General features: G+C 33.6%; 1 protein-coding gene across 3 annotated transcripts in view; it reads left to right on the top strand.

Moving 5' to 3' along the window:
• Positions 1–24,454, top strand: part of cadm1b (cell adhesion molecule 1b) — a 350,413-nt gene that overhangs the window by 181,958 nt on the left and 144,001 nt on the right. For 2 of the 3 annotated variants that reach the window (XM_056473897.1, XM_056473894.1), the window contains exon 2: positions 13,243–13,263. The exons of the other annotated variant lie outside the window; for it this stretch is intronic. In XM_056473897.1, the coding sequence (XP_056329872.1) occupies positions 13,243–13,263 (21 nt within the window). The remainder of the gene's footprint in view (positions 1–13,242; positions 13,264–24,454) is intronic. 3 annotated transcript variants of the gene reach the window in all.

Raw genomic sequence — 24,454 nt, 5'->3', positions numbered from 1 at the left:
TGTACAATTTGCTGTAGGTTTTTGCTGAATTGAGCCTTAAAACTGTGTTTTCCTCTAATTTTGATAGTGGGTCAGATTATTATTAATTAATGTACTTTTTTTTCACAGTTTCTTAAACCACACTATAGTATCACCTCAAAACTCAGTTTTACCATTGTGCTAGATATGTAAACGTTTACCTTTTACAATTTTCATCACATCACATATCTCCATATAGCTTTTTAAATGAATAAAATTCATTCATTCATTTTACTTTATTCATTAGTCCCTTTATTCATCAGGTGTCACCATAGGTGAATGAACTGCCAACTTATCCAGCATATGTTTTACACAGTAGATGCCCTTACGGCTGCAACCCATTATTGGGAAAAACTCTTACAAAGTCATTCACACACATACACTACGGACAATTTTATTTTATTCAATTCACCTATACCACATGTCTTTGGACTGTGGGGGAAACTGGAGCACCCGTAGGAAACCTACGCTAGCACAGGGAGAACATGCAAACTCCACACAGAAATGCCAACTGGCCCAGCTGGGAGTCGAACCAGCGACCATCTTGCTATGATGCGACAGTGCTAACCACTGAGCCACCATGCTGCCCCTTTTTTAGCTGAATTGTGTATTCAAATGAGGTGACGAGTGGCGCAGTAGGTAGTGCTGTCGCCTCACAGCAAGAAGGTCGCTGGTTCGAGCCTCGGCTGGGTCAGTTGACGTTTCTGTGTGGAGTTTGCATGTTCTCCCTGCGGGTGCTCCGGTTTCCCTCACAGTCCAAAGACATGTGGTACAGGTGAATTGGGTAGGCTAAATTGTCCGTAGTGTATGAGTGTGATTAAGTGTGTGTTGAGATGGGTTGCGGCTGGAAGGGCATCTGCTGTGTAAAACAAATGCTGGATGAGTTGGTGGTTCATTCCACTGTGGCGACCCCAGATTAATAAAGGGACTAAGCCGACAAGAAAATGAATGAATCCATCTCTATGTAGTTTTTTTTAGCAAATAAGAATAAGTTATTATTTAATAATATGATAAGAATAACTTGCTCAACTAGCTGTTTGAGTTGTTTTTCAAAAGCTATTCAAAACAGCTGAAAACATTCAAAAACAATGAAATGCTTTGTATCACATTTTTTTAAATATGCATTACTGAAGTTTTAGGGTAAGGTTTAGTGTAGGTGGGTTGCTATTTGCAATCACAATATAGCAATAACCTTTTAACTCCACTTATCAGCCATTTGATTTCCGAACTGCTGCAATTCATGCATGATCCAACAAAAGAAAACATTGCCTTTGTCACTTTTTAATCTGTTGCTAAGAAAACAGAACATGCTTTTTAGCCCCGCTCACTGGACATTTCACATTGAAACTCCTGCGGAGCGTGCAAGAAGCGATGTTTTATCATTTTTTGCAAAAATGTCACCTCAGGCTCTTTATTTTTTTTCACAAGCCTGTATACATTATAAATGTTGGCTCTCGAATGGATAGTCAGGCAAAGAGGGACCTTGACCTGCCAGAAGTTGTATAAAGTAATTATTAGCGTTCCTCGCGGTGCACATTTCCTCTTCAACTAGACAAATGAAGGCTTGGTTAGCCGAGATGTTTGCTTCATCATTCATTCCCCCCACCCACAGCTGATTGATTGCTGTGATTTTATTAAGAAAAGGAGAAGGGGAAATTGAAAAATGCTGGTTGCAGTGTGGAAACGCAGTGTTGATTATAAACTCTTAGGCAAGACAAAGGGGCCACCTTTCCATTTTGTAGCCCAACAAATAGGCAGCAGGTGTTTTTGACAGGTGTCTGATTGCGCGCTACAAAAGACATTAAAAAAGCAAACAAATTGATGCGTTTGTGTGCCTCTCATGTTAAATGGAGTTGGGTCTGATGGATGCTGTTACCCAGGGATCTGATTGGCGGGACGCAGTTGCTGAATGGCACAGGTGTTTTGGGGAGAACAGTTTGTGTATCTGTTACACCAAGCGTCTTTAAAATTGTGTTCTAGTGAAGTGTAGGTATAGAGCGGTTCGCTATGGCTGTGTAATTGGTTTAACCTTTTATATGGATAGATGATTTCCCATAGTAGGACACTTGTGATCGAATTATAATATCCATAATGAATGGAGCATATGCAGCCTCCTTTGCAAATTGGACAAACCTAAATCAGTGGTCTTTAAATGGTTTTGCTTCAGGAGACAGATTTCTCATTGGATATAAAATAAAGCAAAGAGCCTCTTTTTTTGGAATGAATGAACCAAACGTGTTGCAGTATAGTGTTTTAATTTGCTAAATAGTACCAGTTCAGTGCATATGTGATTTACTAATCAAGAACTTGATCTGTGGTGTCACTTTTAGGAATCAAACACAGATTTTACAGAATCATTTGATTCTGATTTCTATACAGCATATATATATATATATATATATATATATATATATATATATATATATATCTATCAGTGGTACAGTATATGTAGTCGGGGCTATATATATGTGTGTGTATATAAGGGGAATAAGACTCTTTCCCTTTATGAGTTCAATTCATTAAAAATAACAAACTCAGTCGTGTCGTTCTTTAAGGAATGGACAACACTTTTTGCATTTTTTGCATGTATTTGATTCACAGTACAGAACCAAATCAGTGGCATCATTTCGTCACCTTTTAAGACTTTTTATTTAAAAAACAAAAACGGTTTATCTACAAAGTTGAACTCTAGCTTGGCTCTATAAGGTTCTTTCTGTGAGCCAATCAGCATTTTTAATGCACGCACGAGGACCGATCAGGACCAGCTTTCTTTGTCATTTTGCCAGACTGCTCCATTGACAGCAGGAAAGACCAGAAAGAAACCCAAAAATCATACAAAATCAGAGTCGACTAAATAATGCTGCACCACACAAATTGAGAAGTGTGTAAGTTTGATGATTTAGAAGCATTTTTTGACATTGAGATGGAATGTTAAATTTTACACTGTTGAAGTAGATACGAAATATTTAAAAAATGTATATATTAAAATGTAAAATGTTTTTATTTGTTTATATATAGTCAGTGAAACATATTCAGTGTTTATTAAACTTATTTGCTCATAGTCTGTTTTCTTTTAAAGTCTTTAAATTTAATATTAGGCCTTGAAGGGCAAATACTAAATTTAATTCATGGGGCATATAATTCAATAATATAGCATAAAATTCAATAAATATAATTCAATAATTCATATAAAGTAGAAAGTTTAATAATTATGACCATATTATCCATCTGCCCTGGATAAAATATTTAACACAGCCTTGTATGTTAAATTTGAACAAGTAAAAATATTCATCCTAATACATTATATAAATGTTACAGAAAGCACAAATGTAACTTTCTCAAGCATCAACACATTGTTACAACACCAAATTATATATATTTTGGATTGTATTTCTTGAAAAGTAATGCTTCAATGAATGATCTGCCATATAGAACCTTATAATTCCAAGAGGAAAATGACTTTTCAGAATTAGAAGGTTCTATCTGCATTTACAGTTTTTTTTACTCCAATTTGCAAATGTAAGAGAACTTTGATAATTTACATTTAGAGTACCTTTGGGGTCTCTGTCATGTTAATGTATGAAAGACAACTGTTACACACACATTGTTTGTCATATGGAATGCAAAAACTTTGAAACTCAATATCTCAAAATCATTCAGAACGCAGATAGAACCTTATAATTCTAAGGTGACGATTTGACAGGGAATCAGATTACATTGACCACACTATATGAGTCTGAGTCATTTGTTTAAGCATTGTGAGTACTGTATGATTCTCTTAAAAGAACTGAATCAGTAGTGTCATCTGTTAGGGAATCACATTGTATGTGCAGTATATATTTGATTCACAAAAATGAGCCATACCAGTGGTGTCAATTTAGAAACCAGACTGCACTAGTTGCACCATTCAGATTTGGTTCCTTAAAAATAACTAAATTAGTGATGTCAACTGACAAGCCTATTTGTTTTTTCTATACTAAACACAGTTTAAAAGACAGTTTAACCAAAAAAGAAAATGTTCTCACTATTTACTAATGCTCATGTGATTCCAAACCTTTATGAATTCATTTATTCTGTTGAACACAAAAGATATTTTGAAGAAATTTCCTTTTTTTAATGTTCAACAGAAGAAAGCCAAACAGGTTTGCAACAAGTAAAGGGTGAGTAAATAATGACAGGCTTTTCAATTAAGGGTGAACTATCCCTTTAAATACATTTAATGAATACATTGTGATTAAGATCTTCTTAAATCATGACATGCACAAAGTAATTACCCACTGATTTTTATTAGATTTTTGGAAATGAGGCACTGGTCAGCACCAGAGATTGCAATTTCCCAATATTTTAAGAAAGTCCAAGCAGCCGAGGCAGGGAGATTTTATAATGTGCAGTCCAGGTGGGTGAGCGCAGCTTTAGTGACTGTTCTGTGACCTGTGTTCTGTCGGTCGTGGTGGGAGGATGATGTCCCTGTCAGCTCCTCTCACCCTTATGTTCTCATTATCCACCTCCTGTCCTCCTGCTCCACATGACAGCAGCACACACACGATTATATAAAGAAACAGTGCATTGTGGGGGAAAAAAGGCAGAATTTCATCTAATAGATAACCTTCCGCACAGTAAGCGTTTCATCGTTTGGGTTTAAGCTTTAAGACTTAAGTTGGAATAAGAATTAGCATTTATCTTGTATGCAGTGGGAAAATAGCCAACAACAGAGCAAGAATAGGCTGTTTTCACACTCTCTGATAACTGTTCACACATATCCAAGAGGCTGCTATCAGTACATATGCAGCGTGCTCGGTGAGAGGAGCTGTTTCTGCTTGAGCTCAGGGAAAGTCAATACAAATGTTGCTTTGGCTGTGTGACTGACCATGCAAAGTGCTTACAGTCAGCTTCAATAAGGTTTTGTTTGTTTCTCACAGTTAAATTACATTTTATGCTCAATGGGCAACAAAACAGCAGGTGATGCTCGTGAAGGACAGGGCTGTCAAATGAGAATGAGATAAAATTAGTTTTATGATTAAATGCAAATGTAAAACAAAAATCCCCAATATGCCATATAATTACAGTTCTTAGTAAACTTTCATAGTTCATAAGTTTATAAATGCGTATGTGTGTTCACTGAGGAGATTTGCATATGTGTGTGGGTCAATAGGGCTGGGATTTTACATCAGTTTGCATTTCCAGTTCACAAAATGATCATGTTCAATAGCAAAATAGTATCTATATCAAAATTTGTATTATTTGATTTATTTTAATAGTTTTATTTTGCATTTATTTATTTTATTATTTTATATTAATTTATCAGCTTTATTTAGGCAATGGGATAGTCAGACAGGCAGGGTGAACAGCAGCAAACAGTACAACACGGGTAATCCAATAGAGTAATCCTGAAACAGTTAAACAGTCTGGGGTGGGTTTCCCAAACAATGACATAACTCGCGGCTGAACTATCATAGTACAATGCATCGTTTGGGAAAAGAACAATGTAGTGATGAGTTTTTCCCCAAACCCATAGTTTCTCTGTTGCAGATCCATCGTTTGAACCTTGTTAGTTATGACGTAAAACATCCATAATGATGCTCTAAACGGGGTGGAGTAACAACTTCTTTAGAGAAGAACATCATAATTTATTTGTGCAAATTATATCGTTTTACGTGCACATGCATTTAAAAAAAATCCAATATTAGTTTTGATAAAAACATGCACTCGTTTTCCATATTAATTGAAATGTATGTAAATGGCACTGTGTTTCCTTTACAAATATTATTAAGAACATTACATATTCTATTCTAAAACATAAAGTCACTTACAAAAGCTAACACGTATTCTAATATTATATATAAATCATAAAAATAAATAAATAATGAGGCTATTTATTAAGAAATGAAATTTTATATTTATTATTTATTAGGAAATGAAAAAATCATACTTTAATAATAATATTAATTATGATGATGATTATTATTATTATTATTATTATTGTTATTAAGTATAATATTGTTTATTTATTTATTTATTTTTTAAGTCTACTTTTACAATTTGACACATGTAAACCACTGCAGAAATGTTCTAACCAACAGGCCCATGTCATATACAGTACAGATACCTAATAAATAGCCTACTATAAACTAAAAGCGTTAACGTATGCTGTGTTTTTTGTTTTCACAAGTTTTGGAGACGTAACATTAATTCTGCTTTTAAATAATAAGTCACCTATAGCTTTAGAATGTTCTAAATGAGTAGGGCATAGGGGGGATAAGGTTGAATAGAACACAGCCAGGAATTATGTTTCTAACTACAGCTCCAGAGGTGTAGTTGCAAGCATAGAGGTTTGTGACGCAGTTCGTTAATGTTCGTTGAAACGACGGATTTGGAAAAAACAAATCAACAAACTATGCTTGTAACGACACAACTTGCGACCTTAGTTGGCTAATGAGGGTTTTCGGAATCGCACCCCAGGACAAGTGGCAAAACAATATAACTAGGGATAGCTGACGTGAAACTGACATTTCGACACAGTGTCGAGATCCTGAATCGCATGCCTTGCGAAACACTGCATAAAAGCATGATCCGAAACATCCAGGTCATGTGACTAAAACGATTTAAAGCATCGTTCATTTCAGAAGCGTTTTAAGACCTGGCGAATCTGCATTTGACTGACAGGGTCAGAAATAATTCTTGTTAAATCTCATGTCGCCTAGTGGATCGTGCGTGTGCACAAAGTCACTTTGCTGCTAAAGGCCTGAGTTCGAATCCCGACTTGTACAAATACTCTGAAATTATAAAATAATGTGTGTGTGCTCATAGTCCATATGATTAGTCCTGAACAAATTCAGCTGTGTGTGTTTGAATTCATGGGGAATCTGTGCCAGGTATGTGAGTGAAGTGCTTGATGGGATCTGTAGTTCATAAAAGGGGCAGATTTGTAGATCTGTAGGTGATTGTCACAACTATAAATATACTTATATTTTTATATAAATTAAATGGAAAGGGAAATATTTTCTAGGCACAATTATTCTATATAAAATAAGGTCTGAAAATCAACCTTAGTGACAGTTTTATTAAAATGAGAGACCAAGTTAATAAAATGTGGTTAAAAATAAATAAGAGGTTAACATTCTTAAATAATTCTTAAAATCAAGTAACATCATACCAATTTTAACAGCATGAGGATGAGTAAATGTAAAGGAACTATCCCTTTAGTGTTCTAGCTGTAGTAATTAATAATAATAATAATAATAATAATAATAATAATAATTATTATTATTATTATTATTATTTTTATTATTATTATTATTATTATTATTATTATTATTATTATTATTATTAGTAGTAGTAGTAGTAGTAGTAGTAGTAGTAGTATAGTATAGTATATAATAATAGTATTGTTATTGTTATTATTATTTTTATTTTTATTATTATTATTTTAAGATATTTTTAAATCTGTTAACATTAATTTGTAACTTCAAAAAAACTTTTATAAGACACTATTAAACCCCAGAATCACTTTCGGAAACGGTCCGGTAAAAAAGAGCATCAGTGTGTTCCAGCTGTGATCTTTGAGGTGGTCGCAGGTCCTGATCGTGTGTCCTTGGGCCCACATGGCATGCACAGATTTTTCCATCAGATCCCCGTAAAGGTACGCTTTGAATCTCCACCCCTACCCTTTTAATTAAATGAAAGCACAGCAGGTCACATACAAGCTCAAAGTCACAGAGCAGAAACAGACAGACGCACATAGCATTGTGCTCATGGTCAGAATGCACAAATATGGCCGCTCAGCGGGGAAACTACAAATATAACTGTGAAATTAAAGAAGAAATGGGCCTGAATATCTGCAGGGCACAATTCAGAGGTCAACTTTAGCTGCTAATGTGATTTACTAATGCAGATACGATATATAAATTCATAAAATGCAAGGCTGGTTTTGACTTCTTAAAGGAACAGTGTAACAAATTTGCATTCTGTTTTCATTTGCTCTCCCTTATGCAGTTTCAAATGTCTTTCTGAGACGTTTTTGGCAAAAGTGCTAATTTGTTTTCGAGAAGTATCATTAAAAAGAGACCAGTATGACTTATTCAATACAGTATATTCAATTAAATGTTATAATAATAGTATTTATTATAGCAGTAACAATCTCACTAAAAAGACACTCACTGGTCATCGTTTTCTTCAGCTGGCTACTGAGCACATAACTGCGACTGAGTTGAGTCAAATATATATATATATATATATATATATATATATATATATATATATATATATATATATATATATATATATATATATATATATATATATTTAAAGATCTAGAGAAAAGATTCAAGGTTCATGTATTCAGATATCAATATGAATGCATATAAACCCTCTAAGGAAAGTTCTGGCAGATTTTCTGTGAATAATAACTTACATTTTCATCTGTTCTTCCTCTCACAAAGGTGTATTACATATTTAGAAGATTTGAAATGTGTCAAGTAATATGGGGATTTAAGTAATATAGTTCTGATTCCTTTGTGATGTTTTTTTATTGCCATAACAGTTAACCTACATACTTTAGCTATAATTCCCTTACTCTCAACAAGATTGCATTTTTTGACCAAAAATACAGTACATTAAAACCATCAATGTTATGAAATGCAATTACAGTATAAATGACTTGATTCCTATAATTTATTTTCAGCATAATTTCTCCAGTCTTTAGTGCCATGATTCTTTAGAAATTATTATAATATAGGCTGATTTACTTATCAAGAAACAATTCTTATAATGTCATTGAGAATAATTGTATTGACAGGAGTTATATGATGTAATAGATTTCAGTACTGTAAGTCATGGATTTTATTCATTTATTTATTTAGAATTAAGTCATTTTCAAAACCTAATTTTCATGAATAACACCCAGGATTAACACAATAAAATGTTTTAAATTAAAAGCCAAGCCAATAATACTTTGCTTCACAATTTTTAAAATTAGAAGCACTTCCAGCAAAGCAAAGCAAAGCAAAGCAAAGCAAAGCAAAGCAAAGCAAAGCAAAGCAATAAAACAAAACAAAATTATAAAAAAATAAAATAAAATAAAGTTAGATTAAATAAAAAATAAAGTAAAATTAAATTAAATGTAAAAAGTAAAATAAAGTGAAATAAAGTTAGATTAAATAAAAATAAAGTAAAATTTTATTAAAAAAGTAAAATAAAATAAAATTAAATAAAGTAAAATAAAGTTAGATTAAATAAAAAATAAAGTAAAATTTAATTTAAAAAAGTAAAATAAAATAAAATTAAATAAGATAAAATAAAGTTAGATTAAATAAAAAATAAAGTAAAATTTAATTTAAAAAAGTAAAATAAAATAAAATAAAGTAAAATAAAGTTAGATTAAATAAAAAATGAAGTAAAATTTAATTAAAATAAAATAAAATAAAATAAAGTAAAATAAAGTTAGTTTAAATAAAAAATAAAGTAAAATTTAATTTAAAAAAGTAAAATAAAATAAAATAAAATAAAGTAAAATAAAGTTAGATTAAATAAAAAATAAAGTAACATTTTATTTAAAAAAGTAAAATAAAATAAAATTAAATTAAATAAAAATGGATACATGATATGGCGTCTTTAAGAATTGAGAAACATTTTGTTTTATTAAACATGCTTTATTTATTTATTTGTGTATGTGGGTAAACAATACACATGTTTTTACATATTATATCATACTGCCATATTATTATATAATTTTATATTACATGTAATATATACTGTTTAATCATAATTGCATTATAATATCATTAAGAAACAGTCATACAGGTTGCTTAAAAAACAGCACAAATGTGAGTTAATCCTTTCCTCAAATCCAAATATTTATCATTTCCATAGAACTGTCATTTTCCATAGAGCGTATTGCACAAGTGCCATTTGAAAGGGGAATCGGCTTTCAAAATGCTCTTTTTTTTGAGCGATGCCCTGCTAGCACAGCTGTCTACACTCAGATGGCATCAAATGGGCTTCTGCTGAAATCTGACCATCAATATCTTGTAAGAAGACTGACAGCGGTGACATCTAATCACTGCCCTACTGACATGCCATAACTCGCGTCTGATACCCGTCAGGCTGAGCTGCGTATTGACACGAGGATCCTCTATTTATAGAGCTGCGTGTCTGCTGTGAATCTCGAAGACTTTTACAAGACTCATTAGCCTCATGCTGTTTATCATACACTCTTGCCTTATTAAATGATCTGCTTACGCTCTCCAAATGGCTGTGAACTTGAACGTTAGCATGATACGGAGATTGTGGGCAATTTTACGCAGTATATGAGATGTGTTTAATTATAACAACGCTAGTTCTAACACTAATCCTGTGGAAACGGGATAATAAAAGGTGTTTAATTGGAGAAAACCCATTCATATTTATGATGTCAGATAAAAAATGATTTACAAATTATATTCTGGTAATATTTTAATTAATGGTTCATTAGTTAATGTTAAGGTAATTTATTTAGTAAAACCTAATACCTAAACCTCTCTACTACCTTAATAACAATTAATAAGCAACAAACTAAGAGTTTATTAAGCTAAAGGTCAAAGTTAATGATTTGTTAATAGTGAGAATTGTACTTTAAAATAAATTTTGCTTTCATTAACTAATGTTAACCAAGTAAAAATACTTTAAAGGGCACCTATTTTACCCCTTTTTCAAGATTTAAGATAAGTCTTTTGTGTCTCTAGAATGTGTCTGTAAATTTCAGCTCAAAACACCCATTAGATTATTTAGTATACCTTTCAGAATATTGGATTTTTCGGCTCTGAACACAATGTAGCTGTTTTTGTTGCCTGTGCCTTTAATGCTGGTTCTCCCCGCCCACTGATTCCATGTGTCTGTCAGAGTGTACCTCAGTCTCCGCCTCGGCTGTGTCAGATAAACAGCACAGTGACAGACATGATTGAAGCAGATCTCACATAACGTTTGTTACAACTTTCCCAATGATTAATTGATATATTTGTAGTCGATTTGCAATGATGAGTCACACACAATGGTGTTTCAAAGTTCACGCACACACACACAGACACACACACACATTGCACGAGTTTAACTTTGCACTGTTTTCAATGGCAAATGTGAAGGGATACACATTAATATCCACTGCTGTCTGGATATCTGTTGTGTTAATATACAAAATAAACCTGATTAAACATCCACAAACCGGGATTGAAGTGTCTTCTTTTATAATTGTACTGACACACTGTGGTGATAAAGTAAAGCTGAAGTAAATCGCTGTAATTTATAACGAACATGCACTGTTTTAAAGATGTTTTAAAATTGTAAAACTCATTCTAGATAACATTTGATGACTGATGATCACAGAGAGCTGAACAGATCTTTTAATCCCAGTTGCTTTGCGCACGTCCTGTCTTGTGGATATGATTACGCGTGTTACTGCGGAGACATGTTAATACGCGGCTGTCAATCAATTTGTTGAGTGGGGAAACCGCACTCCTTTGACACGTTGTGGTGGGCCTCAAAATGGGAGGGATTTTGATCCTATTTTAACGTCAGCGAATTTAAAAAAGAAACTCATTTGGTTTATATCTCCCCAATATGACTGTGGGCACATTATATCTACACACAGTTCTGTCCAAACAGCTCCCATGAGATTTTTCATGATAGGTGCCCTTTAATAAATTTATTTTGAATTGGTTGTTCATGTTAGTAAATACATTACCTGGTACACTAACCAATAGACCATCCTTTTAAACTGTTACCCACATTATTTATTATTCAATCTATATTTTTTATATAATTGCATTTTTATTAGATTGCATAATATTTTATAATTTGAAAACAAGTATTTCATTTGTACTGTAGTGTCAGTTGTGTACAATTATAAATTATGTCAGTTTATATTGATTTTAAACGATTTAACTTTGAATAAAAGACAAACCAAAGAAAATACAATAAAAAACACATTTTATTTTGTCTGTAATAGTTTATCAAATTCCTAATTTTGTAATTTACATTTCAGCATAATTGAGTACACCCCATTTTGAAAATTAATATTTTTATCCATTTCTCAGTGAATTTGGGTGATATATATATATGGGTGCATTTGAACAAAAGACATTTATTAAACAGATATACTTATTTAAATAATATTTTAGTCACAGAACATCTTTAGAAATGGAAAGATAATACATTTAAATTCATCGGCTACCTCTTAGGTCACGTATTAATTTCAAGACTCTGATTTGAACTATTAAAGCAGTCCATAGGCTAGCTTCTGAGTACGTTTGTGATCTTGTGACACTTTCTACTCCTGCTCGCAGTCTTCGCTCGTCTTACCCTGTTCCAGCCATGCTGCAGACTTAACACCATGGGTGGGAGGGCTTTTTCATACTGTTTGCCAAAATTATGGAATGTATTACCCATCACTATTAGGAATGTCGTGTTTCTGGACTGTTTCAAGAAGCTTCTTAGGACTCATCTCTTTAGGTGTGTTTTTAATGTGTGATCTGTTACCTTACTTATTGATATACTTTCTTACTTACTGTTTTATTGGAGGGGGGGGGGGTGCCTTGTAACACTTTGAGCTTGAGAAAAGCGCATTACAAATAAAATGTACTATATTGTAAAATGTAATATTGAAAAAAAAAAAAAAAAAACTACACAGTTTTGGGCTACTAATTGTTGAACCATTATTGTAAGTTAGATAAGCTCCAGATTTGGCTTCAGTACTGACTAACTCAGTCACCAGCAGCACTGTAACTCACACTAGTGCCCATACTATGCTGAACGTTTCCATGTCTATCCAGCTATACAAAAGGTATACATATGCACTTTAGATACGGATCCCTATGAATACAAATGAGATCACCTTTTTTCAGACAGTATCTCTTTTGTCTTTGTGATGTCCAGCCGTAAAAGCTCTATGGTTCTCTTTCTTCTCCAACAGTCTCCTTGACTTTGACAGGGATGGCAGTTTGCCATCAAAAAAAAAAAAGGACAGTGTAATACAGCACTTGAAGGAAATGCTAATGCAGGAAAGAAAGAACTGTGTGATCTAGCCTGAGAGTGTCATGTCATCTTATATATGCTACGAAAGATTAAAACCCAGGCCTGAATGAAATCTGAGGCATGCAAAAATATCTGTAAAAGTTAAAAAAAAAAAAGTGAAGGTGTTCTGCTTTAACGCTTTTGTATGTGTCCTGTTTCTCCTTACGCTCTCCTTATGCTCAGGAGCCACTCAGACCACACCAGGTACTGCTGTTCTTCTTCACTTCTTCTGACTTTTCTTTCTTTGCATGGTGTTTTGCAGTTTGCTTGGTTTGATGACTGGCCGTTGAAGCAGTGTGCATGTTTTTAACTTCAGATTCTCAGAGTGTATCTGGGGTCTTAAAAGGTCTTGAAATGTCTTACATTTAAAAAACTAAATTTAAGGCCTTAAAAAGGTCTTACATTTACTGAAATATTGTGTTGTAGGTCTTATATGATTTTAAACAGGTCTTAATTTTCCTCTCTCCATTTAGGCTATACTCACACCCATCAATCACAAACAATCTATCTCCATAAAACTTTGGTCACACTTTATTTTGATGGTCCGTTTGTTGAATTTAAGTTACATTGCATCCTTTTCCTTATATGGGTTTTTCTTCTGGTTTTTATCATTTGGAAGGTGAAAAATGTACTCAGCAAAAGTAATATGACATGCGTTACACGTCAAAGTGTAATATTTAGCATTATATATTTGTTACATGCCAACTAATTCTCATTAGATTATATGCAGACTGTTAGGAAGGAGTCAGGGTTGGGGTTAGGGTTAGCGTAAGTTGACATGTACTTGCAAAGTTTCTTATAGTCAGTTATATGTCTGTTGAATGTCTGTATCAACAGATATTAAGCAGACAGTCTATAAATACTCAAATGGACCATCAAAATAAAGTGTATAGTTTTAAAACATTTAAATAATTTTAAAAGAAACATTATCTTGAAATAAAAGCATGTAAACTACAGTTTGCTTGTTTTGACATTATTTAAAATATGTGGCTAAGAAATAACTACATTGACTAAAGTCTTTTTATATTTAGGCTTTTAAAGAAAATGTATTTTGTCAAGAGCTGCTGTTAATTTTATATAATATATGGTTATATTTATTGAACAAAATGCTTTATGTGAATTGTTGAATTATATTTATTGAATTATATGTCCCATGACTATTTGCCCTTCAAGGCTTACTATCAAATTTAAAGACTTTAAAGAAAACACACAGTGAGCAAATGAGCTGTTTAACAAAGTTTAATAAACTCTGAAAAATGTTTCACTGACTATACTTTTTCAGGTTTCTTCTCAATTTTGTGTGGTGCGTCATTATTTAGTTGACTCAAATTTTGTGTTTCTTTCTGGTCATCCCCACTGTCAATGAAGCAGTCTGGTGAAATGACAAATAAGCTAATCCTGATTGGTCCTCGTGTGGGCATTCAAAATGCTGATTGGCTCACAGAAAGAATCATATTGAGCCAAGCAGAGTTCAACTTTGTAGATAAAACCTTTTTTTGTTTTTTAAACAAAAAGTATTTAAATGTAAAAACTTATTTAAAAAAATAAAAGAGTTGTATTGTGATATTATCTTCTCTGTGGAAAGAAAAAAGTTAGTTCAATTTCAAAATACTTTTGTATTGATGTCGTTTTGTTTGAACCTAGCTATTGTACATTATTTAAAAATGACTGTATAACATTATTTAATAGACCCTAAAACCATAACCCTAAAATCTGCAAACACCTTTTATCCACTGGGGTCAGACATTTGACCCCAGCAATTTAAAACCTCCAGAATAAGATTTTTTTTGTCAAAAGTTTAGTGTCAGGTAATTGATGTCTTTGTTCACTACTTACAAAACTCTGAAAAACACCCCCCCACCCCCACTTCCAACCCCCCACTTCCTGTCCCTTATAAATACAGATTAACTATAGCATTACTATGGACACGTTTACAAATCAGCATGAAAACTCACTGTTTCACCTAAAATTAGAAAAGTATATATGTATTTTTTATTGGTATACATTTTTGATATTTATAGCATATGAAAAGAATAACAATTTATTTTAGCACTGACTGGAACACAATTATATATGGGGTCAATTTGACACCAAGAAAACAAATATGGTTTGCTGGGCATGTATTGTGTAAAGGGACAGCAGCCACGAAATGAAACCAGACGTTCATCCACAATGATGTGGGGACCTGGATTATAAAGTAAACTTATGCCATACATCCATATTGCTGCGAGTTTGTGACACAGGAGAAAACATAAAATGTCCTCAGAGACATGATGGCTGAAAATATTGACCTTCCAGTGTCAGCATTCCAAAGGCTTGCTTTTGCTTCTTCTTTGGACTTGTACACTCCTGTCAAAATGAGCAACCCAATGTAGGCTTGCAAATAAGTCACATCAAAGTTTTTCCAGCTGTCCCCATAGACCCTCCTCCCCTCCAAATTGGTCATTTCAAGTATAAAATGTTCAATTGATGGTTTAGTGAAAAGCTGAAATGCTGATTTTATGTCTTGAACATGACTGACAGCATAGTGGGCCCTGGAACAATTTTGATGACATTAGCAGCACTAAGTCTACCCTGTCTGTTAAGTGGTGAGCGGGACCATAATAATTTTTAACTTTTGGAAGGTAATGTGTCTGCTGATGTTTGAGAGACAACAGGAAGGTCAACACTAGGAGTGTCATTCTCATCTGAGGAGGATGCCTCATAATCAAGGTTCACCTCAAGATTATCATGTCCCAGGCCTCGTTTACACTAATACGATTTAGTTTTAAAAAGTATTAGTGTTGCTACGGTTATGCCATCTATCTACACTACGCCGGAGTTTTCGAGCACCGAAAACAGAGCATTTTAAAAACGCTGGAGAAGCTGTTTCAATCTAACATGCTGCTGCTCCGTCTCAGTGTGGATGGGGGAAAACGGAGACATCTTAAAACAGAAGCGGGGCTGCAGACATTCACATATCTGATTGGGGCTTCTTCCTCAATATTAAGTAGCCACAGTTGTTGCATCTTCTGCTTGTAAGTTCAGACTTTTCAAGTTTAATATTGAAAACAAATTCCCGAGAACACAACGGGTAAATCTTCAAAGTGAACAGGGTACTTTATAACCTCATTCACATTACCCTGCTGCGTTGTTTCTCTTTCTTAACAATAAAATAAAAACATGATTTAAGGAACTGCTAATTTCATTTTGATATTAGCAACTTAACAGACAGCAAAATTGTTGAGGCTTCAAGTAGCTACATATTTATTTGAGCGTCATCTTCACTGTATGCATATTTATAACAAAACGGAGCCTATAACATCACTGCCTCTAATACTAAACATACCCTCTCTTTTGCTGACTATCTGTTTTAATAATCAATAATGGCCATTATAAAAGTATAACGTACAATAATTTTATACGTTATAGGAAATAAAGGAAAGTGATCAGTCAATATACTGAATGTACGTGGTTACATTAATTATTAACTTATCTTTGCACTAAGCCAAAACACGTTACCTGAAAACAAGTAATAGTTTCAAAAGGCCAAAGTCGGGGAATATGTCGTTAGATATAGACAACAAGATGAATTAAATATCACGTTTAACAAATATAGTGGGATTAGATCCAGCAGTAGAGCCTTGATGAACAGCCTGACGAGCACAGCTCTCATCTGGGTGGATATGCTGCAGCGCATGCTAGAGTGTGTGTGTGTGGTCACGTTTCAGTGGTGTGGTGTAGACGGAGAATTGTTCAGAAATGCTGGGTGAAACGTTAGGGTGGACGTGGATCATTTTTATTCTAAAACGCCATTTTAAAACTAAAATGTACTATTGTAAACGGGGCCTCAGACACATTCTCCTCTATGTCACTTTCAATGTCAAAAACCTGTGACAAAGTCCCACTGACAGAAAACCTTTGCTTAGAGGCCATTTTCAATTGAGAGAGCTTAAAGAGAGCCCACAGAGCACAAAGTGTAATATTTTAGAAAGCGTCATGTGCAAGTTTTTATAGCTTTGCACCTACCCTGTAAACCATGTGAATTACGTTTTCCCCTCCCACAAAAAAAAACAGGTCCACCCCCCCTACCCCCATCCCCCATGGGAAATATCAAAGTTCTCATGATAATTAGGATTCCCCCTACCACCATGTCATGCGATACTACAGGTATGGTTGTGTTTGTTTTTATTATTATTATTATTATTATTAATTGTTATTATACTTTTAAAAATGTAGTGCATATTATAAAATCATAGCATAGTGACCTCAATATCACCCAAAACAAATGTGTGTAAATTGTTTTAATTTTTTTATGTTTTATACAGCTAAAAGGCCATGTGGTCAAATTGACCCCAAAGAACACAGATGTTACTAAATGTCCAAAGGGCATTGAAAAAATAATGTCATGTTAATTTTATGTTTACCAAGTTTTCCCCATTAAATTAGGAAAAGTCATTCAATATGAAGCAAAAAAAAAAAACAAAAAAACAATGCCAACAATATATGCACATACGTTTACCATTTAATGGGGTGAAATTGACCCAAGGATAATAGGAGGGTTAAATTAAAACATAATGCAGGATCAAGGGCAGATTTGGTTACTTTGGGGCCCAAAGAAATTCCAGCCCTAGGGCCCAAGTCCTGAAATGCACCCTTTCTACTTTTATTAAATTTTTATTTACACTCTTTTTATATATATATATATATATATATATATATATATATATATATATATATATATATATATATATATATATATATATATATATATAAATTTATATATGTAATTATTAATTTACGACTAAAAATAATAAAAATATTTTTTCATGAATATTACTGCTGCTCTATGATGCATATTTTTTAAAATATTATTATTATTATTATTATTATTATTATTATTACATTACATTGCATTGTTATAATTATAATATATTTGATTGTATATTAAGTACTTAATTACGTTAAAATTGTATTTTTAACTCTCACTATACAAAATATGGTAGAAAACGATGTTATATACAGTTTATAGGTATACAGCTGAAGTCATTTTTTCTTCTGGAGGAAGTCTTATTTGTTTTTAATAAAAAAAAAAACATTTTAAGGTCAAAATTATTAGCCCCTTTTAAGCTATATATATATATATATATATATATATATATATATATCTTTGATAGTCTACAGAACAAACCGTCATTATACAATAACTTGCCTAATTACCCTAACTTGCCTAGTTAACCTAATCAACTTAGTTAAGCATTTAAATGTCACTTTAAGCTGTAGAGAAGTGTCTTGAAAAATATCTAGTCTAATATTTTTTACTGTCATCATGACAAAGATAAAATAAATCAGTTATTAGAAATGAGTTATTAAAACTATTATGTTTAGAAATGTGTTGAACAAATCTTCTCTCCATTAAACAGGAATTTGGGGAAAAAATAAACAGGGGGCTAATAATTCAGAGGGGCTAGTAATTCTGACTTCAACTGTAATTTATACTTCTAGATATTTATTGGGGGCCCCAGATTTCCTGGGGCCCTAAGCGGCCGCTTCCCTCGCTTATTGGTTAAATCTGCCCCTGTGGATGATATATTATTGTAATGTGAATTGGGTTGGTAAAATTAATGTCATACTGTACTATTTACAAACACAAAAATAGGAAAACTAAAAATTAAATTGGCCTTAATGTGGGCTTTATTTTCTTTTAGCAAAATATAATGTCTTGCCGCATTCTTCTTCTTCTTCTTCTTCTTCTTCTTCTTCTTCTTCTTCTTCTTCTGCTGCTGCTTCTTAATGGACTTTGTGAAGTTCACCGAGTAAAGAAGAAAAACCTAGAAACACAACTGCTGTAAAACCACATGAAAAAAAATACAACCACTTTGTGAAAAGCATAAAAGAAAAAAAAAAAATCTAGTCTTTCAAATGGGTTTAATTTAAGACAAGCAATCTATTTCAGATGGCTTCCTCACAATGAGAGACGTTCACTCCAGCACTTGCACGCCTCCACACTGTGCAGCCAATGAATCAGTAATTCTGCCATTCTGACGACTCAAAACGTACTTTAATAGGGGCAGAGTTCAAACTTACGGCATGCATCTGAATAGGTGCATTTATGATGGCGAAGTTATGCATTCAACAGAAAAGTAGCTATTTCCTTCTCCGGTTGCTCTTGCTGACTCTGGAAACAATGCTGTCTAAACATCTGTTGGATGGGCTCATGTTTACTGCGTTCCAGCTTCTGTCTTAGACAGTTTCTCCTCCACCTGTTGGCAAGCAGCCACGACTTGGATGTGCAAATGAAAATGAATATTTGAAATGAAGGGTCTAAAAATGACTTCTTTAAATGAATTATTAAGCTCATTCTGAAGAAAAAAAAAAGAAAACGTATATAATAATTAATAATACTAATATGATATAAAATTAATAAAACACATTCCCAGAGTACCTTTTCATGTGCATCAACCTTGAGAAGTTCGCGCTTCAGGAAATGTGTGTATTACCCACGGGATCTGTTCTTAAAAAAGGCTTTGAGAATGAAAGATATTCTATTATCATGAAAGTTCACGTGCATTAATTACATTTCACAGTCATGTGATTGAAATAGTTGAGCACTTCAATCTTTTGAACAGCAGCTTTACAGAGCATTTTAAAAACATTTTATTCATATTTCTCTCTTTAGTGTACATGGCAGAACCAATTAAGCTGCCTACCCTACCTACAATGTAAAACATATCAGGTTATTTCCACCAAAAATTGGATAAAACATGGACAAACCCAAGTACTTTTGGTTAAATTTGGGTTAGAAAGTAAATTAATTAAAGAAACAGCCGTTGGTTTAGTCCATAATTTACCCAAATTTAGTTGCAAAAAACAACATCCTTCCTACTACTTTATAATAACTTCACACAATTAGTCATTTATTAAGCATTTACAAATAGTTAGTTTGTCATTTGTTAAGAATTAAGTCTACATTAATAGATACTAGTAAGCAGTTTATAATTAGTAGTATATAGTTATATTCTAAACAGAACAATGAAATGAGTAATTCAGAACAAAAGATATATTTATTTTTTTATTTTAAGATATAAAAAAGAAACTGTACAACTGAAACATTCATAAATTCATTAATTTTTTCAGCTTAGTCCCTTTATTAATCTGGGGTCACTACAGCGGAATGAACCACCAACTTATCCGGCACATGTTTTACGCAGCGGATGCCCTTCCAGCTGCAACCCATCTCTGGGAAACATCCATACACTCTCATTTACACACATTCACTATGGACAATTTAGCCTTCCCAATTCACCTGTACCGCATGTCTTTGGACTGTGGGGGAAACCGGAGCACCCAGAGGAAACCCATGCAGGGAGAACATGCAAACTCCACACAGAAACGCCAACTGATCCAGCCGAGGCTCAAACCAGCGACCTTCTTGCTGTGTTTTTACTTGGCTTACTTTTTTTTTACACTGTATAGTTTTTTGGTTCTCATTTCAATGTTGTCTCGCAGCTTGTGATGACAAATTCAACAGAGTCCACTGTCTACATTTTTGGAGCCTCAAATATTTTAGGGCCACATTTTAATAATAATTCTTTACATTTATATAGTGCTTTTCTGGACACTCAAAGCGCTTTTTACACATTTTTGGGAGGAATCTCCTCATCTACTTCTAGTGTGTAGCATCCACCTGGATGATGCAACGGCAGCCATAGTGCGCCAGACCGCACATCACACACCAGCTGATTGGTGGAGAGGTGATTGGTGATGAAGCCAATAATGAAATGGAAACAGTTAGGAGGCCATGATGGACACAGGCCAGTGGAACAATTTGGCCAGGATGCCGGGGTTAAACCCCTACTCTTTTTCGAAGGACATCCTGGGATTTTTAATGACCACAAGACCTCGGTTTAACGTCTCATCTGAAAGACAGCGCTCACTATACTGGGGTGTTAGGATACACACAAACTGCAGAATGAGTGCCCTCTGCTGGTCTCACTAACACTATTTCCGCCAGCAACCTCGCTTTCCCATGTGGTCTCCCATCCAGGTACAGCCCTGCTTAGCTTCAGTGCATGGCTACGTGAGAGTTGCAGAGATGTAGAGAGTTGCTAGCTGCCAGTTTTCTCATATGTGCCATTTACATTGGCTTTTTGTGCACATATTACCTTGAGATTGACTGACCTTCACCCTTCCCTAAACCTAAACGAAAGGGGAGGAAAAAAATCTAATTTTAGCCACCTGTTTTTTTTATCACAATTTCATATTGCTTTTTTGTCTTGGTTTCTGTAACTGTCTTTCATTATGATCAAACCCGGTCTGTTCCATATCCCAAGTTTAACACCTTACAAGGTGAGCTACTGAGCAAACTGACCGTGCCAGAAATCAAAATATTAATGACAAAAAAAAAAAATTCTGCAGCAACATGTTTACTGATGCAACCTGTTAATCCCACAGGATCTACCAATAACAAAGCACAACCATCCAATATTTTTTTGACAAAATAAAGTTTCGCCCTACTTTTTTTCTCATTCAAAAAGCTGTAGTATTCAGATATACATCACAATTGGTGAGAAAATACTCTTGCAACTTCAGAGATTTTTAGGGAATAATGATTTGAGGATGTAACTTAGGGGTTGTTATCTGCTGTTGAGGGGAGGTTAGAGTCAGAGCTTGTTGTAAACGTGAGGGATGGACACCTTGGAGAGGTTATGGGGCAGAACTGAACTGGACTGTCACGGCCTTGAAGGTTAAATGAGTGAGTTAAATCACAATCAGTCTTTTAGCCAATCACATTTTGGCTTGCTCGAGGTGACATTGGAAACTGGTAGACTTTAGCTGCAAAGATAAGACTGTGACGGCGGTCTGTTTGATGCATGCAGCATGTTGTCCTACAGTTAGAGATACTGATTTTATACAGTTCAAAAAACAAGTTAACAGTGAATCAATCATGTTGTAGAGATGATATTGTCATCTTTTAAGCCAATGATTAGGGTCTATTCATAGAGAGTCACTGGCTTTGCTATGACAAATATATGCAAATAATAATAATAATAATAATAATAATAATAATAATAATAATAATGGGGCAATGCAGTGGCGCAGTAGGTAGTGCTGTCACCTCACAGCAAGAAGGTCGCTGGTTCGAGCGTTTCCCAGAGATTGGTTGCAGCAGGAAGGGCATCCGCTGCATAAAACAAATGCTGGATAAGTTGGCACTTCATTCCGCTGTGGCGACCCCAAATTAATAAAGCTGAAAAGAAAATGAATGAATGAATAATAATAATAATAATAATAGTTTTACATGTGAAAGAAATGTCATCATAATTTACAGAATTTAAAAAAAAGTTATATTTTGTTCAAGCATAGTTTTAAAAAAAAGAGATTCTTATATTTGTAATCAATTGACAGTATTTTCAATTTTGACAGTTTTGCTTCTAAAAAAAAAAACTTTTAAAACTTTAGGTACTTGGTGTGACCCCAAAAAGTATCTGGACACTTTTGGACACTTAGGATGCACTTAAAAATTTATGAATTTTGTTGCGCTAGATGGAAAATGTCAAACGATTCTGGATCATTTCTCAGGAGTTTCTCATTTCTCTGGATCATTTCTCAGTCATCATTTCTCACTTTTTCTTTTTTTTTTTTTTCTTTTTCACAGTGACGTCGAGTGATGATTTTTAGTGAATGTATGACATGAGACACCGGTGGTAACAGAATAACCACATCTTTTTAAAATGCTTTAAAAAAAGTACCTTTTGTTCACAAATGATAAATTAATTTGATTAAAAACACAGTAAGACTGTAATATTATGAAATATTATTACATGTTACTGCAGTCTTTGGTGTCACATTATTCATTCATTCATTCATTCATTTTCCTTTGACTTAATCCCTGATTATCAGAGGTCGCTATAGCAGAATTAACCGACAACTATTCCGGTGTATGTTTTACGCAGTGAAGGCCCTTCCCAGTACCCCATTACCCCACTACGGCCAATTTAGTTCATCCAATTATTCTAAAGCACATGTCTTTGGACTGTGGGAAAACCAGAGCACCCGGAGGACACCCACGCAAACACAGGTCAAACATGCAAACTCCACAAAGAAATGCCAACTGGCCCAGCCAGGACTTGAACCAGTGACCTTCTTGCTCTGAGGTGACAGTGCTAAGTGACATTGATTTCAGATAAATAATTTGAATGATTAAAATTGACAAAAAATTGCACCAATAGTCACAGTAAATTCAGAGTCAAAAACTTATTTCAACATTGATTATAAATATCTGAGTATCAAGAATAATATAAACTAAGCAAAGTAAGCATTAATAATCCTAAACTAATTGTTTAGGACCATGCGATCATATACTACATACAGATGTGGCCACTGAGAATGCACGTTTCTTCATCGCAGTGCTGCAAATTGTCATGTGCAGTCATAACAACGGGGGTGGAGGGTGGGTGGTGGGTGGTGGCTCTGAAAACCATCGTTAGCCAACTAAGGTCCCAAGTTCCATCTTTGTAATAAACAAACATAATAGAAAAAAATTCTGGTCAGTTTAAAATATTCCATAAAACACCTTATAGGCTAAGGGTCTTTTTTTTTGCTTAAGATCACCCTTATATTTTCCTTTTAAATTAAAAAATGTTGCATAAAATAATAAAGTAGTTTTTATTTAAAAGGTGATATTCCACATTAAAAACACAGCAGCCAGTAACTTTCCGTTGTCATACAAGTTGACAGCAAAATGGTTAGCCCTAGGGCTGGGCAATTAATCGAAAGGTAATCGAAATAGACATTCAGAACCTATAATTGATCAAATTTTTCTAGAAGGATTTTTTCAATTACTTTCCCTGCTGCATGTTGAGTCACCTGACCCCACTCTGATAAGGCTGATTTATACTTTTGCAGCCACTTCTGTTCTCTGGTCAAGCAGGACGATGGACCCATTCTTGAGCCTTACTTTGTACTACATTGCCGATGATTGGAAGCTGCTTCATAGATGTCTTAAGATGGCATGTTTTCCATTACATTTAAATTATTATTTAATATTTTATTATACATTAATAAAACTTATAAATTAAAATATTTGTTTAAAAAAGATGCAACAAATGCACTGATTAAAATATTATTTACAGAATTTACAAGAGTTATTTTGTTTAGAAGCTTATTTTCTACGTTTAATGTGAAAAACACTGAAAATAATTTCTTTTGTTATATTTTGTTATCTTATTGGTTTTTATTTTCACTTTTTTTTTTTTTTAGGAAAACAGTGACTGTTTATTGTAGGCATTGTGTGTTTTAATTTCAGTTGTTCAACGTTGATGTTTAAAAAATAATCATAGCTAGTAGATAGTGTGTGTTTACTTCAGTTATTTTAAGTTCAAGTAATGCACCCTTGTCTCTCACTTGAAATATG

The sequence above is a fragment of the Danio aesculapii genome, chromosome 15, assembly GCF_903798145.1.
Source record: "Danio aesculapii chromosome 15, fDanAes4.1, whole genome shotgun sequence".
NCBI lineage: Eukaryota > Metazoa > Chordata > Actinopteri > Cypriniformes > Danionidae > Danio > Danio aesculapii.
The sequence above is the reverse complement of the archived record's forward strand: the minus strand, read 5'-3'. Positions and strand labels throughout refer to the sequence as shown.